The sequence below is a fragment of the Triticum aestivum genome, chromosome 2B (genome assembly GCF_018294505.1).
Source record: "Triticum aestivum cultivar Chinese Spring chromosome 2B, IWGSC CS RefSeq v2.1, whole genome shotgun sequence".
NCBI classification, from domain to species: domain Eukaryota; kingdom Viridiplantae; phylum Streptophyta; class Magnoliopsida; order Poales; family Poaceae; genus Triticum; species Triticum aestivum.
In genome coordinates this window covers 762072418-762090040 of record NC_057798.1, presented here as the reverse complement: position 1 = coordinate 762090040, position 17623 = coordinate 762072418, and the positions used below count along the sequence as shown (strand labels likewise).

General features: G+C 46.4%; 1 protein-coding gene across 1 annotated transcript; it reads right to left on the bottom strand.

Moving 5' to 3' along the window:
• Positions 1-5563: 5563 nt before the first annotated feature.
• On the bottom strand, positions 5564-7371 carry LOC123039569 (protein Rf1, mitochondrial-like). Its single transcript, XM_044462681.1, has one exon. It carries the CDS (start codon positions 7277-7279, stop codon positions 5564-5566), a length of 1716 nt encoding a protein of 571 aa, XP_044318616.1. The 5' UTR covers positions 7280-7371.
• Positions 7372-17623: the final 10252 nt, after the last annotated feature.

Here is a 17623-nt window from a genome sequence, read left to right as displayed (position 1 = left end):
CCTTACCCATTGCCCCGGCCCTGCTTAGTGCGATGATAATTGAGTTGTAGGTCACCACATCAGGTTGAACTCCCAGTTGGGGCATCTCATGGAAGAGATTGCATGCTTTGTCTACTTCACCTTCTCTAAAGCAGCCGTTGATTACTATGTTGAACGAGAAGACATCAGGCGCACAGTCCAGTTCGGGCATCCGGTGGAGCAGCATGTCCAAAGCCTCATTTGAACGCTTGGCCTGGCAGAGCCCCTTGAGGAGGTTGTTGAAGGAGATGACATTCAAGCGCAGCCCCAACCTGAGGAGGCGGCCGAAGAAGGCAACCACCAAGTCCGGGCGGCCTGCGCGGCAGCAGCAGTCCATGAGGATGGAATAGGTACAGAGCGTAGGCGACACCACCCGTGCACCAGCGCCTCGGGACATGCGGTTGAAGAGGGCAAAGGCAAGGCCCGGACCATCGCTGCAGGCAGATGAGGGCGGAGCACGGGCTAGTGCGGCAAGAAAGTTGTTGAGCCCGCGTTCCGGGACGGCGGCGGCTTGGCCTTGCAATTCGTCGAACAGGTGGTGTGCGTCCTCCCGGCTTAGCGTTCCAGCGCGAACGCGTTCCGTGGCGGCAGCCAAGGCGGCGAGGGGGGCTCGTGGTTTACGTGAAGGAGCCCTGAAGGAGGAGGTGGAGATGGAGGACAGGCGGGCGGTTGGCATTGCTGGCCGATTCCAGCCGAGCTCGACTCACCCTCTGGGGACTGGGGAGGTGCGTGCGTCCGCTGAAGAGGCGCACCTCCGTCGACGAGGAAGGGAACGCAGGAGGCAAGACCCGTGGGCATGCCCGCCGGCGAGCGGCCTCGTACGCGGCTGGCGAATCTGGCCGTGGCCGGAGAGGGGTGAGAGATGGCCGGACGGAGGAGTTGGGATGCCGCCGCGGCGCCGGGGGCGTGTGCTTGGGGTGTCGGGTGGGTAGTACAACGGCACTTATGATTTATGATTTACTAGTGGTTGGTGCGCCGCCTGAAAGGAAGCTACACGCGCTTGTTTGCAAAAAGCGCCTGTGGACGAAAAAATAGTACCACCTCGGATAATAAAAATCTTCGAGGTGGGACGAAACCAAAAAGAAAAAAAAAATCACCTAAACGGGACGAAACAAAGCGAAACCAAACCAAGAATACCTATTCCCTTTAATAGTACTCCCTCCGTTTCAAAATAGATGACTCAGCTTTATACTAACTTTAGTACAAAATTGGGTCATCTATTTTGGAACGGAGGAAATAGGTATAGACTAGTGGTTGGGGCGCCGCCTGAAAGGAAGCTGCGGGCAGGCGGTGCCAGACTGCCAGGTGGGGTGCGCCCCTTTCACTTTCTTGTCTATACTAAGGGCCTGTTCGGTAGTCCTCCATGGCTCATGGCAAATCCTCAACTCCGTGGATCGTAACCAGCAGCCAGCTTCTCTCGTCAACTCCCGGAGTGAACAATCTGTTCGGTGCGCTAGCTTCTTGCTAGAATCGATCCGCCAGGCCGAAAGTCCACAAATAACGATTCTGGCCCGTTCTAGCTGGCTCGAAGCCCATTGATCAACCTCACGGCGGACCATGTACAGCCCATCTATCTCCCTCCTGGATATTCAAGAAAAAATATGGATCTCTCCTGGTCAACGAAGCACATCAGATCAGAGGCCAACGAGCGGGTTGTGAAGGGGATGAGAGATGGACGGCGATGCAGGCGGACTACGAGTCGGGATGGGGTAGCCAAGGTCGCCGGAGCGACCTCCTCTGGATCCGGCGAGGCCGTCGGGGGTCAGGGATGGGAGCGACTGCTGTTACTCCCGCGGCCTCGACTTCTCCTAGCTGATTGGAACGGCCGCGGCGTAGGACGATCGAGATGCCGGGCTTCGAGCGGAGAGGGTGACGGCCGGCTACAGGGCTCGGCGGTCTCCTGCTGGCTGGCTCACATGGGTTGTGTGAGGAACGAGAGGAGGAGGATAACGTGAGGATAGAGTAGTCGTGCGGGGGGATGAGCTCGAATCGGTACGCTCGATGTTCACTTGGCGGTGGCAATCGCGCGTAATTTCTGTCAACTCCCGCTCCTTCGATTTCTGGGAGCTCGATTTGCCCAACTCCGCGACTCCACCAATTTTACACTGCGTCAATAGCCAGCTTCTCTGTCCAATAGCCCGGATTTGGACCGTTCGGCTGGACTCCGAGTCTGGAGTTGAGGATTTGAGAGGCTGGAGGACTACCGAACACGCCCTAAGTATTGTTAATAGATCAGATTAAGCAGAGGAATGCTCAATTTCTTATCTGTATTTGTCTAAGACTAAGCAGAGGAATATGGAAGTAGCTGTAAAGTTGCTGAGTGAAACAATAAGACTAAAATGGACTGGGCAGTGCCAGGTAGGGGAACGACACCTTCATTTTTTTTTTTTGGATCTTGATAGCACATTCATGCAATTCTTGATAAACTTATTGTATTGATGCTTCTCGTGGGGAAGAAACTAAAATGCCATCACAGGCGTACATTCAGGTGAGTCATTGCAGACGGCAACGATCCTCCATGACAAGTCGTCGACGAAGGCGGCGGTCGTCGGCGGATATGTTGAGCTTGGTCCGGAGGACCATGATGGAAGCCCTGGTGATGGCGGATATGTTGAGCTTGGTCCGGAGGACCATGATGGAAGCCCTGGTGATGGTGAACGGCTCTACACCGTTAGCATCCTGGGTCCTCAACTGCACACACTAGCTTCTTCTCGTACGACAATAGCCGGACACGCTCCTCTGCCTGCAAATGCATTCCAGTTCATAACTTGGCTTGAATTAAGTGCACACATTACCCAAGAGACAACCATTTGATAAGCAAATCCATTTGGAAAAATATAAACTGAGACGATAAAGCTCTAATATCAAGTCAATGATTATTAACAAAAATAAATAGTATGGTGCCTTTAGGTGTATTTGACAACAAATAATACTCCATAATTGTCTGCCTTTCAGAATCACAATCTAAAACATGCCTGCAGTCTGCACGTCCTCGGTATGGGACAGCGGCTTCCGCGCCCGCAACTGCAACTGTGGTGAGCATTGTTGTCGAGAGGATTAGAGCGCTCTTGGGTGGGGATGGATGTGATAATAACCCATCTTCGGCAGAGGAGATGGAGGCCTACGGTGTTAGCTCTGCCAAGATGCGGCCCGGTGGCGAGGTCGGGTGTGGGCAGTGGGCGCGCTCCTAGCAAACCCAGACAGGGGTGGGGGAATGGGGCCGCACCTTCACAAACTGACCTGGAAATCAATCTTAGTTGCACACACAAAAATTTCTACTTGGTGGAAGATCATGTATGGTGACTATTGTTCTATTTACGAAATAATATTTTCTTAAGGAAGAAAAACATCTTTCTTCAAACAAAAAACGAAAAGATAAAATATGCTAAGCACTGCAACAAAATATTACCTCACATCAAATAAAACAACAAACAAGACACCAGAATTGATTTTGCAGAGAGTCTTTTTGTTGGGACTGTTTGATAGTGAAAAGGCACTATCCGTGTGTCCACATTTCTATTGAACCACGCATCAAATATATTCAGTTCTAAAAACGACAATAGAAGGCTCTCTTGTGAAATCTAGTAGGGGAATGTTTAGTCAAGCTTGTCAAGGTGTAGACATTCAGGTACCACTTGAAACCCAACTCAGTTTCTTATCCCCATGGACACCACGCCTTAAGGGCACATATATCGTGGGCGTCCTCTTCTGTGTGATTTGTCGCTTAGTAATGCACTATTTCAGTATAATATTATTTGATTCTCTCTAAGGGAGAAACATCTTATCTATTTATAATCAATCGTGATAGTACAAAGAACAACAGTGGCAACAAAATTTGCCTAGTACCCTTGTTTTGCCAAAGACCTATTTCGGCAAAGACCCTACTTTGTCGAGTACAATACTCGAGAAAGTTTCTATTTGCCGAATACCCTTGTTTTGCCAAGTGTTTTATATGAGATACTCAGCAAAGGCCATGTTTGCCGAGAACCCCGTGAAAAAACACTCGGCAAACAGCCGGACACTCTGCATATAACATTTTTCCATGGTGTATAGATAATTCACATGAGTAACGATCTATGGAAAGACATGATATATTTTGTAAAATTAAATTTAGTTATGCTCATTGAATCTTGGCCAGAATTAATTGGCTCGGCCGGCCAACCAATCCCCTCCTGATTGTTAATATGTGTTGGGACAAACGATGATGATGAAAGCTTCCCCAATTTGAGTTCACATTATTACCCTGCTCCAGAGAAAAATAAACCTTGACTTGACTTGACAGTGCGACCCAAACCAGTATGTCTGCTTGGGATTCTTCTGGAAGCTTATTGCTTGGAGTTGGTTCTTGTCCCGGTAGCATACACACATGATTTTGTTTTCTTTCTTGGAATTAAGGAGCCTCCCGCTTCCGGTTTCATTCAAATGAAACCGTCCAGAGAACCTCAGGCCGGACACAAATTATTACAGCATCCTTAGACGTCCAGAGGAAAAAAAGACTAAAATTTCTGGCATGTCTCTTTCGTTTGGAAGAGAGAGGTCAGCAACTACAAACTCAATGGCTGAAGCTTCGAGTAGTAAATTCTTTTCATCAATTGTACTCCCTCCGTTCTGATTTACTCGTCGTGGTTTTAGTTCAAAATTTGAACTAAAACTACGACGAGTAAATCGGAACGGAGGGAGTAGAAAGATAATCTCCTGCCCTGATTACTTCACCTTTCTCCAGTAACACCCTGACCACATGTTTTTTGGCAACTGAGAGTTGAGAGCACAGCTAGACTTCTCCATTGTTGACAAGATATATATTGTCTACCCCTTCCAGGTTGAGATACAGGTTGACCAGAAGGTCACAAGACTAACAAAATAATCAACTCCTGCAATTTCCACAACAGAAAGCCAGAGAAGGAAGCTCATGTTCTCTTTTTCTTTTCAAAACAAGCTCATGTTCTGTTGGAAATGCATACTTTGTCGGGTAATTCATTCTACTTCTTTCAAATAATGCAGTATTTTATTTGGTTTCAGAGACAAGCATTGTGTTTCAACCAAAGGATCTACTTTTACACGTACTGCTATTTGACTGACTGACCGATCATGACCATCCAGAATATGTGTAATGTGTGCATCCAATGGAGGCACCCAGATCGCACAACCTTTTACCTAGAATTTTTCTTCACGGTAATCGCACAACACCCTAGAGTGCACCATGACAAATGTTTCTGAGATGAGAATCCCAAAAGCAGTAGATCAACCATCTCACAGTTATTAAATAGACTATTTTATATCTGGTTTGTGTTGCACTCCTTGGTCACCCCTTCTTGTTGCATGAATGCATAAACGCTGAGATTGAGTATTCCCAGAGACAAGTAGCAAAGTACTTTGCCACAAACTTTGGATGCTGATAAATATGTAATGTGTGACAGATATCTAAACATTCCAGATCAGAGTTACACTTTCTTCGTCACAAAAAGGGGGAAACTCATATGACCCTCAGGCTTCTTGTTTCAATTTACCACCTTGTTTTTAAGTAGGAAGTTTCAAGTATACTCTTTCAACTGTCAGCCGAACTCTCAGGAGGCTGGTACTTTACTGGAAGCAACTCTACGTGCTCCCTTAGTTTCCCTTCCCCTGAGAAGAGAAATACTATTAACGAAATCGTTGAGGCTTCAACTGACAGCTGTTTAGCATCAAGTTTAGCGAGATAAGTTGCAGCCTTCACAACTGCACCTTTTTTCAGCAACGCCCTGACCACTTGATTTAGCAGGATGGAGTTGGGAGCACAGCTAGCCTTCTCCATTGCTAAAAACATATCATCAGCCTCTGCCAGCGACCCTTCTTTTATGAAATTCGTCATCATTACACTGTAAGTCACAACAGAAGGCACCAACCCTATGGTTGATATAGTAGCAAACAAATCCTTGGCTTCTTCAATTCTCCTAGTCTTAAACATTGAAGAAATCATGGTATTGAGTATTATGACATCAAACTTCACATTCATTGCACATAATTTCTTGAACAGCTCTATTGCTTCATCAGTGCAATTATTTTTGCAAAGTCCACTAAGAACTATGGTGCATGTGTCAATGCCCACCGGTATGCCACTTTCAATCATTGTATCGAATTCTTCCTTTGCAGAATCTGTTCTCCCGGAGCGAAACAGCCCATCAAGTATAATGTTGTACATAATAGTAGTGGGCTTAACCCCGCTGAGTGACATTTCCCTGAAAAGACTCAATCCATCGGCGATCCTTCCAATTTTACAGTAGCCATTAAGAAGTGTACCATATGTAAAAACATCAGGTTGGAGGCCAGCAGACTTCATAGCATCAAGTACTCTCAGTGCTTCCTCCACCTTGCCAACAAGGCAATATCCATCCATCAGTGAAGTGTACATAATCACATCAGGCCGCTGACCAATACCTAGGATGAAGTCAAACATATCATGTGCCTCCTTTACCTTTCCTTCTTTGCAAAGGTCGTTTATTACAGGATAGAAGAACACACTGTTAGAACACAGACCTCTATTAACCGCTTCAGAAATCAATTCCTTGGCTTTCACAAAATCACCATGAGAGCAAGAACCCAGAACCAGGCATTGGTAAACAGCTTTGTTAGGTGAAACTCCTTGATTGACCATCTGATTAAATTTGTCCAGAGCAGCATCCATCTTACCCATTTTACAAAGTGAATCCATTATGATTTGATAGCCAAATACATCTGGGTTTACTCCTTGTTGCCTCATTACTTCGAACATGTGCATAGCCTCATCCATCAGTCCACGTTTAGCATATGCATTGATCAGTATGTTGAAAATATGGTGGTTAGGTACAATACCATTCCGTACCATCGAATTGAAGAGACCGGTCATATCCTCGAAGGATCCTTCTTTGACATACCCATTAAGCATAGTAGAGTAGGAGACGATATTAGGTTTCAGGCCCTTTGCAGCCATAGAGTCAAAAATTTCTCTAGCTTGCTTTGTCCTTCTGTGCCTGCAAAGGGAATCGATTAATGAGCTCAATGTGACAACGTCTGGTACAACACCAAGACTTGCCATTTCTTTGAATACCCTAAGTGCCTCCTTCCACTGACCAAAAGTAGAATATCCATGGATCAGACAGCTATATGTCCTGATATTGGGTTCAATTCCTTGATCAACCATTTGCCGAAGGAGCACTTCTGCCTTGTCCATTGCTCCGGACTTGCTTAGTGCGTCCATGATTGAGGTGTAGGTCACCACATCAGGTTGAACTCCCAGTTGGGGCATCTCATGGAAGAGATTGCACGCTTTGTCTACTTCACCTTCTTTAAAGCAGCCGTTGATTACTATGTTGAACGAGAAGACATCAGGCGCACAGTCCAGTTCGCTGAAACAGGGGGATGAGCGCGGGCACAGAGCTTCTAAATTTTTTCAGAGAAAATTCCCGATGATGCAGACTTGTAGGGCAAAAAAGTAAATAAAAAAATATCAGAGCCAGGTTTCGATCCTGGGACCTGTGGGTTATGGGCCCACCACGCTTCCGCTGCGCCACTCTGATTTCCATGTTTTGTTGGTGCAATGCCACCCTATATACAAACCGGCTCTTCATTAACAGCAAAATCAACCTTCCATGATTATCCACAACAAAAACATGGACACGCTGACTTAGTTAAACGAAATATTAACAGCAAAATCAACCTTCCATCAGCTTCATTTGGTCAGCTTCATTTGGCAAGAGGAGGAAGGGGGCATTCACACAGATATTAATGGAGATGGAGTTCTTGATCATGTTCCAGGTGTGTTGAAGTATCAATTTCTAATAGAGGGAGAAATCGAGCTTTCTGCTCAAACATTAACATAGACGATACTGAATATTGCCCGTTCTCTCTGTACAATTATTACTTAATTTGCTTTGCAATCATTTTATCCTAGCTAGTAGTAAGTTCATGGAAGTTCTGTAACCCTGTTAGGTAGTTGCCACATCCGATGTGCCGGTGCAGGAACATACTTTTAATGTTTCTATCTGCCATTACAACCATTTCAATCTGTTCCTCAAGAAGTTTTGGGAGGACATTTGATCCATCTGGCTTAGAGGTGGCAACCTCTGTTCTGCATCAGAGAGGCGCTGGGTTATAAGTACAGAAGATGAAGTCATGGCAATATTATCTTTCTAACAAACCAGGGAGATGTGAGATGTCAGTATATATTCTAGCAATTTTAGACACATCAAGTCGATGACACGAGCAGTGGTTTTACTTCCAATACCGCGACTTGTCTGCCCATCGAATCAGCGAATGGAGCAACGGCCAGAGCTTAACTGTGACCAACACGAAGCAGAGCATTGTGAACTCAAGCAGGGTATTCCAAAAAAAATTGAAACGAATATTGGAGGGCAATGTAAACCCCTTTCCTGAAGCAGGGCATTGTGAACTCAAGCAGAGCAATTTCATCATCATCATCTTCATCGACTGATACATACTAGGGAGTATTTACAATCAGGAGGGAACTAACCAGCCAAGTGACACGGCATGGCTGTTGCTAGAGGTTTCTAACAGAGGCTAGAACTAGAAGAAGGTACTAGGTGGTGGTACTAATTGGGGCCCCAGCAACTGAGGTACATCACCGTCCTCAGCCCCTCCTCAGCCTTCTCCGCTCGCCGCCTCTCCGCCGCCGCCCCTGCGGAGGCCGGAAGCTGCTTGGCGCCCTGCGAGACGCTGCCGCTGACGTTGGCCTTGGCCTTGGCTGCCCGGTGGATTGCGCCCACGCTCATCGCCACCATCCACGGTGCCTTCGCCGGACCTGCCATGATCCTCCCTTCTTCTTCTTGCCTGGGAAAACTGGAAACTGTACTGATCTGCCTGAACCTGAAGCCCTGAACTGTGTGATATCCGTGAGTCTGGATTTTGTAGGGGCGGAGGAATTGGGCGGAGGAATTGGGATTTTGTAGATGCTTGTGTCGATGGGAGGAAGGGTGGGATGGAGGAAAACGGGTGGCTGGCGGCGCTGGTTTTACAGGAAATTTTGCTCTGACGTTTTTTTTACGATAAATTTAGTTATCTGGAGATGACAACTTTATTTATGAAGCATGACAACTTTCTGTTTGGATGGCAAGTTTCAGGATTTTTAGGTTTTTTTTTTCCTTTAGATGACAATTTTAATTGTAAAACCGTTAATACAGTGTTACTTTTTTTAGATAAGGAGGAGAACCCCCGGCCTCTGCATCTGGACGATGCATACAACATTTTATTAATTATTAACATACGACCTTACAAAGTCATACAACAATAAGACTAAAGCCACCGTCTAAGCAACATCTGTCGCTACTCCTATTCAGTTGATGAAGGGGCGCTGATAGTCTGTGCCTAATACCAAACAGACCTCGCAGCCAAATCTAACATCTAAGACCTGAGGTCCCAATCAGGACGCCTGTTGGGTATGGGCACCTACCAGTCCGGCGTGTTCCTCAACCAGGACGACTGCCGGGTATGAGGCCGCCGCAGCCACCTGCCACCAATCAATCTTCAGAGCTGAACTGCTGCATGTACCGTGCCCGGTCTAGCTGCCGACGCCACCATGACGTCAGACATCGTTGGCCTTCTGCGCGAGTCCATCATCACACATTAGACGGCTAATCTCCAGGGCGCCATGCCATCGAGATCCGACACCATCAATGTATATGATGAAGCACCGCACCTCCTCTTGTCACCTCCAGCCATCACTTGCTCCAAAACGATGTCCCCATGAGGGAAAGCCATCATCATCTTCCGATCTGGGAGACCCAGATCTAGGGTTTCCCCCGGAGCATCCCGAGCCTGATGACGCCAACTGCAACGACGATGCCTCGACAAGGAAACGACATCAAAAACGCTGCCATCGTCCGCCATGACCGTAGTTGGCGCGATTTTCATCGGCAGTTGTGCCACCAGGCGTACGCCGCCGGCCTCTCTGGTCCCTTCATCCGTAGCAAACTCTAAAACGATGCCCTGAAAAAGGACTACGACGCAAAAGCACCGCCATCGCTCGATCCCATGGAGATCCAGGGTTTCCCCCGGAGTTGCCCGAGTTGTTAAGGACCAGACAAGGATGGAATCCCGTAGATCCAACCAGCTGCCGACGTGTCGCACTCGCCATCGCGCCGACCATGACCCCGGAGACCAAGCTCACGCCTGGGCCCAGATCCGGCCACGCCGCCGCCGATCTGGTCACGACGCCACCGTCCGTGGCGACCGTGGCGCCCCAGATCTTGAAGCCGCCTGCCATGGGGTATGGGATCGCCGGAGCGCCGCCAGCCCCCGCCATGACGTCCGGCCGCACACCACGTTCCAGCCCGGGGGCGCCGGCCCGCGCCAGCTCCTCACGAGCGGGAGGGCACCTAGTCCCCGCTGCCGCCGGCGATGACAAGGCTTTGCCTGGTCGTGCCCACGGGCAGCGGCGAGGAAGGAGGAGGACGAGAGGGGGAGTCGGGGGCGACGTGATCTAGGGGCCTCCCAGCCGCCGCGCGGGGGCGACTCGGGAGGAGGACGGGAGCAGGCGGTGTTACTTAGTGCCACACGTGTGACACTTATCATTTGAGTTTTATTTTCTTGATTGATGAGTCGGTCATACCGTCTTGTTTATTTATGGCACAAAGTTGTTTTGTCCGTTGTAACCACACCAAATCAGAAAAAACAGGTATAAATCGCTATTGCAAGATTTATGAGCATAAGAGCATCTCCAACAGCCGCCCAACGCGCAGGGCGCTAAAAAAGCGTTTGCAGCGCGCCGATTGCTTGTTTTGGCACGGCAAGGAGCGCTTGCTCCAACGGCCGCTACAAATTTTAGCGCGCACGAGTAGCTTCAGCAGGTGCGCTAGAAAGCAGCGTGCGTGTGTTGGGGAACGTAGCAGAAATTCAAAATTTTCCTACGTGTCACCAAGATCTATCTATGGAGAAACCAGCAACGAGGGGAAGGAGAGTGCATCTACATACCCTTGTAGATCGCTAAGCGGAAGCGTTCAAGTGAACGGGGTTGATGGAGTCGTACTCGTCGTGATCCAAATCACCGATGACCAAGTGCCGAACGGACGGCACCTCCGCGTTCAACACACGTACAGCCCGGTGACGTCTCCCATGCCTTGATCCAGCAAGGAGAGAGGGAGAGGTTGAGGAAGACTCCATCCAGCAGCAGCACAACGGCGTGGTGGTGGTGGAGGAGCGTGGCTAGAAGAGGAGGAAGAAGAGACGCAGGGCTGCACCAACGAGAGATCGAATCGCATGTTATGGGCAGCCCTATGCCTCACTATTTATAGGGGAGAGGGAGGAGGGTGCGCCCCCCTCTAGGGTTCCCACCCCTAGGGGGGGCGGCAGCCCTAGATGGCAAAGGGGGTGGCGGCCAAGAGGGGAGAGGAGAGGGAGGCGCACCAATATGGGCCCTAAGGCCCATATCCCCTTAGGGTTTGCCCCCTTTCCACCTCTTAGGCGCCATGGGCCCTTGTGGGAGGCGCACCAGCCCACTGAGGGGCTGGTCCCTCACCACTCTTGGCCCATGAAAGCCTCCGGGGTTGGTGGCCCCACTTGGTGGACCCCCGGGACCCTCCCGGTGGTCCCGGTACGTTACCGATAAACCCCGAAACTCTTCCGGTGACCAAAACAGGACTTCCCATATATAAATCTTTACCTCCGGACCATTCCGGAACTCCTCGTGGCGTCCGGGATCTCATCCGGGACTCCGAACAACATTCGGTAACCACATACAAACTTCCTTTATAACCCTAGCGTCATCGAACCTTAAGTGTGTAGACCCTACGGGTTCGGGAGACATGCAGACATGACCGAGATGACTCTCCGGTCAATAACCAACAGCGGGATCTGGATACCCATGTTGGCTCCCACATGTTCCACGATGATCTCACCGGATGAACCACGATGTCAAGGACTTAATCAATCCCGTATACAATTCCCTTTGTCTAGCGGTACGATACTTGCCCGAGATTCGATCGTCGGTATCCCAATACCTTGTTCAATCTCGTTACCGGAAAGTCTCTTTACTCGTTCCGTAACACATCATCCCGTGATCAACTCCTTGATCACATTGTGCACATTATGATGATGTCCTACTGAGTGGGCCCAGAGATACCTCTCCGCTTACACGGAGTGACAAATCCCAGTCTCGATTCGTGCCAACCCAACTGACACTTTAGGAGATACCTGTAATGTACCTTTATAGCCACCCAGTTACGTTGTGACGTTTGGCACACCCAAAGCACTCCTATGGTATCCGGGAGTTGCACAATCTCATGGTCTAAGGAAATGATACTTGACATTAGAAAAGCTTTAGCATACGAACTACACGATCTTGTGCTATGCTTAGGATTGGGTCTTGTCCATCACATCATTCTTCTAATGATGTGATCCCGTTATTAATGACATCCAATGTCCATGGTCAGGAAACCGTAACCATCTATTGATCAACGAGCCAGTCAACTAGAGGCTTACTAGGGACATGGTGTTGTCTATGTATCCACACATGTATCTGAGTTTCCTATCAATATAATTATAGCATGGATAATAAACGATTATCATGAACAAGGAAATATAATAATAATCAATTTATTATTGCCTCTAGGGCATATTTCCAACAGTCTCCCACTTGCACTAGAGTCAATAATCTAGTTCACATCGCCATGTGATTAACACTCACAGGTCATATCGCCATGTAACCAACATCCAAAGAGTTTACTAGAGTCAATAATCTAGTTCACATCACCATGTGATTAACACTCAATGAGTAGTGGGTTTGATCATGTTGCTTGTGAGAGAGGTTTTAGTCAACGGGTCTGAACCTTTCAGATTCGTGTGTGCTTTACAAATCTTTATGTCATCTCCTAGATGCAACTACTAGGCTACATTTGGAGCCATTCCAAATAACTGTTCTACTTGGAGCTATTCTAAATTGTTGCTCCATTATACGTATCCGGTATCTCTACTCAGAGCTATCCGGATAGGTGTTAAGCTTGCATCGACGTAACTCTTTACATCGAACTCTTTATCACCTCCATAATCGAGAAAATTCCTTAGTCCACTAGTTACTAAGGATAACTTTGACCGCTGTCCTGTGATCCATTCTTAGATCACTCTTGTACCCCTTGACTGACTCATGGCAAGGCACATTTCAGGTGCGGTACACAGCATAGCATACTGTAGAGCCTACGTCTTAAGCATAGGGGACGACCTTCGTCCTTTCTCTCTTTTCTGCCGAGGTCGAGCTTTAAGTCTTAACTTCGTACCTTACAACTCAGGCAAGAACTTCTTCTTTGACTGATCCATCTTGAACACCTTCAAGATCATGTCAAGGTATGTGCTCATTTGAAAGTATTATTAAGCATTTTGATCTATCCTTATAGATCTTGATGCTCAATGTTCAAGTAGCTTAATCCAGGTTTCTATTGAAAAACACCTTTCAAATAACCCTATATGCTTTCTAGAAAAACTACGTCATCTCTGATCTACAATATGTCAACAACATATACTCATCAGAAATTCTATAGTGCTCCCACTCACTTCTTTGGAAATACAAGTTTCTCATAAACTTTGTATACACCAAAATCTTTGATCATCTCATCAAAGCGCACATTCCAACTCCGAGATGCTTACTCCAGTCCTTAGAAGGATTGCTGGAGCTAGCATACCTTTTAGCATCCTTAGGATCGACAAAATCTTTCTGATTGTATCACATACAACCTTTCCTTATGAAAGTTGGCAAGGAAACTCGTTTTGACATCCATCTGCCAGATTTCATAAATGCAGCTTATGCTAACATGATTCCGACGGACTTAAGCATCGCTACGGATGAGAAAATCTCATCGTAGTCAACTCCTTGAACTTGTGAAAAACTCTCCGCCACAAGTCGAGCTTCATAGATGGTGACATTACCATCCACGTCCGTCTTCTTCTTAAAGATCCATTTATCTCAATGGCTTGCCGAACATCGGGCAAGTCCACCAAAGTCCATGCTTTGTTCTGATACATGGATCCTATCTCGGATTTCATGGTTTCTAACCATTTGTTGGAATTTGGGCCCACCATCGCTTCTCCATAGCTCGTAGGTTCATTGTTGTCTAGCAACATGACCTTCAAGACAGGATCACTGTACCACTCCGAAGCAGTACGCGTCCTTGTCGTCCTACGAGGTTCGGTAGTGACTTGATCCGAAGCTTCATGATCACTATCATAAGCTTCCACTTCAATTGGTGTAGGTGCCACAGGAACAACTTCCTGTGCCCTGATACACACTGGTTGAAGTGATGGTTCAATAACTATATCAAGTCTCCACCATCCTCCCACTCAATTCTTTCGACATAAACTTTTCCTCGAGAAAGGACCCGATTCTAGAAACAATCCCTTATTGCTTTCGGATCTGAGACAGGAGGTATACCCAACTGTTTTGGGTGTCCTATGAAGATGCATTTATCCGCTTTGGGTTCGAGCTAATCAGCCTGAAACTTTTTCACATAAGCGTCGCAGCCCCAAACCTTTAAGAAACGACAACTTAGGTTTCTCTAAACCATAATTCATACGGTGTCATCTCAACGGAATTACGTGGTGCCCTATTTAAAGTGAATGTGGTTGTCTCTAATGCCTAACCCATGAACAATAGTGGTAATTCGATAAGAGACATCATGGTACGCACCATATCCAATAGGGTGCAACTATGATGTTCGGACACACCATCACACTATGGTGTTCCAGGCGGTATTAATTGTGAAACAATTTCCACAATGTCTTAATTGTGTGTCAAAACTCGTAACTCAGATACTCATCTCTATGATCATATCATAGACATTTTATCCTCTTGTCACAATGATCTTCTACTTCACTCTGAAATTACTTGAACCATTCAATAATTCAGACTTGTGTTTCATCAAGTAAATATTCTCAACATCTACTCGAATCATCTGTGAAGTAAGAACATAACGATATTCATTGCATGCCTCAGCACTCATTGGACTGCATACATCAAAACGTGTTACTTCCAACAAGTTGCTATCTTGTTCCATCTTACTGAAAATGAGGCTTTTCAGTCATCTTGCCCATGTGGTATGATTTGTATATCTCAAGTGATTCAAAATCAAGTGAGTCTAAACGATCCATCTGCATGGAGTTTCTTCATGCGTATACACCAATAGACATGGTTCGCATGTCTCAAACTTTTCAAAATGAGTGAGTCCAAAGATCCATCAACATGGAGCTTCTTCATGCGTTTTATACCAATATGACTTACATGGCAGTGCCACAAGTAAGTGGTACTATCATTACTATCTTATAATTTTTGGCATGAAAATGTGTATCACTACGATCGAGATTCAATAAACCATTCCTTTAGGTGCAAGACCATTGAAGGTATTATTCAAATAAATAGAGTAACCATTATTCTCCTTAAATGAATAACCGTATAGCGATAGACATAATCCAATCATGTCTATGCTCAATGCAAACACACAATGACAATTATTCAGGTTTAATAATAATCTTGATGGTAGAGGGAGCGTGCGATGTTTGATCACATCAAACTTGGAAACACTTCCAACACATATCGTCAGCTCACCTTTAGCTAGTCTCCGTTTATTCCGTAGCTCTTTTATTTCGAGTTACTAACACTTAGCAACTGAACCGGTATCTTAATACCCTGGTGCTACTAGGAGTACTAGTAAAGTACACATTAACATAATGTATATCCAATATACTTCTATCGACTTTGCTAGCCTTCTCATCTACCAAGTATCTAGGGTAATTCTGCTCCAGTGGTCGTTCCCCTTATCACAGAAGCACTTAGTCTCGGGTTTGGGTTCAACCTCGGGTTTCTTCACTGGTGCAGCAGCTGATTTGGCGTTTCATGAAGTATCCCTTCTTGCCCTTGCCCTTCTTGAAACTAGTGGTTTCACCAACCATCAACAATTGATGCTCCTTCTTGATTTCTACTTTCGCGGTGTCAAACATCACGAATATCTCAAGGATCATCATATCTATCCCTGATTTGTTATAGTTCATCACGAAGCTCTAGCAGCTTGGTGGCAATGACTTTGGGGAAACATCACTATTTCATCTGGAAGATCAACTCCCACTCGATTCAAGTGATTGTTGCACTCAGACAATCTGAGCACAAGCTCAACGATTGAGCTTTTCTCCCTTAGTTTGCAGGCTAAGAAAATCGTCGGAGGTCTCATACCTCTTGACGTGGGCACGAGCCTGAAATCCCAATTTCAGCCCTTGAAACATCTCATATGTTCCGCGATGTTTCAAAACGTCTTCGGTGCCTCAATTCTAAACCGTTTAACTGAACTATCACGTAGTTATCAAAACGTGTATGTCCGATGTTCGCAACATCCACAGACGACGTTTGGGGCTCAGCACACTGAGCGGTGCATTAAGTATAAGCTTTCTACTGTCCGCATAATTGCTACTTTCAACTTTCAACTATATTTTCTCTAGGAACATATCTAAAACAGTAGAACTAAAGCGCGAGCTACGACATAATTTGCAAAATCCTTTTGACTATGTTCAGATAATTAAGTTCATCTTATGAACTCCCACTCAGATAGACATCCCTCTAGTCATCTAAGTGATTACATGATCCGAGTCAACTAGGTCGTGTCCGATCATCACGTGAGACGGACTAGTCATCATCGGTGAACATCTTCATGTTGATCGTATCTACTATACGACTCATGCTCGACCTTTCGGTCTCCGTGTTCCGAGGCCATGTCTGTACATGCTAGGCTCGTCAAGTTAACCCTAAGTGTATTGCATGTGTAAATCTGTCTTACACCCGTTGTATGTGAATGTAAGGATCTATCACACCCGATCATCACGTGGTGCTTCGAAACGACGAACTGTAGCAACGGTGCACAGTTAGGGGAGAACACTTCTTGAAATTGTTGTAAGGGATCATCTTATTTACTACCGTCGTTCTAAGTAAACAAGATGCATAAACATGATAAACATCACATGCAATCAAATAGTAGTGACATGATATGGCCAATATCATATAGCTCCATTGATCTCCATCTTCGGGGCTCCATGATCATCATCGTCACCGGCATGACACCATGATCTCCATCATCATGATCTCCATCATCGTGTCGTCATGAAGTTGTCACGCCAACGACTACTTCTACTTCTATGGCTAACGCGTTTAGCAATAAAGTAAAGTAATTACATGGCGTTGTTCAATGACACGCAGGTCATACAATAAATTTAAGACAACTCCTATGGCTCCTGCCGGTTGTCATACTCATCGACATGCAAGTCGTGAATCCTATTACAAGAACATGATCAATCTCATAGATCACATATCATTCATCACATTCTTCTTGGCCATATCACATCTCAAAGCATACCCTGCAAAAACAAGTTAGACGTCCTCTAATTGTTGTTTGCATGTTTTACGTGGCTGCTATGGGTTCAAGCAAGAACGTTTCTTACCTACGCAAAACCACAACGTGATATGTCAATTGCTATTTACCCTTCCTAAGGACCCTTTTCATCGAATCCGTTCCGACTAAAGTGGGAGAGACTGGCACCCGCTAGCCACCTTATGCACCAAGTGCATGTCAATCGGTGGAACCTGTGTCACATAAGAGTACGTGTAAGGTCG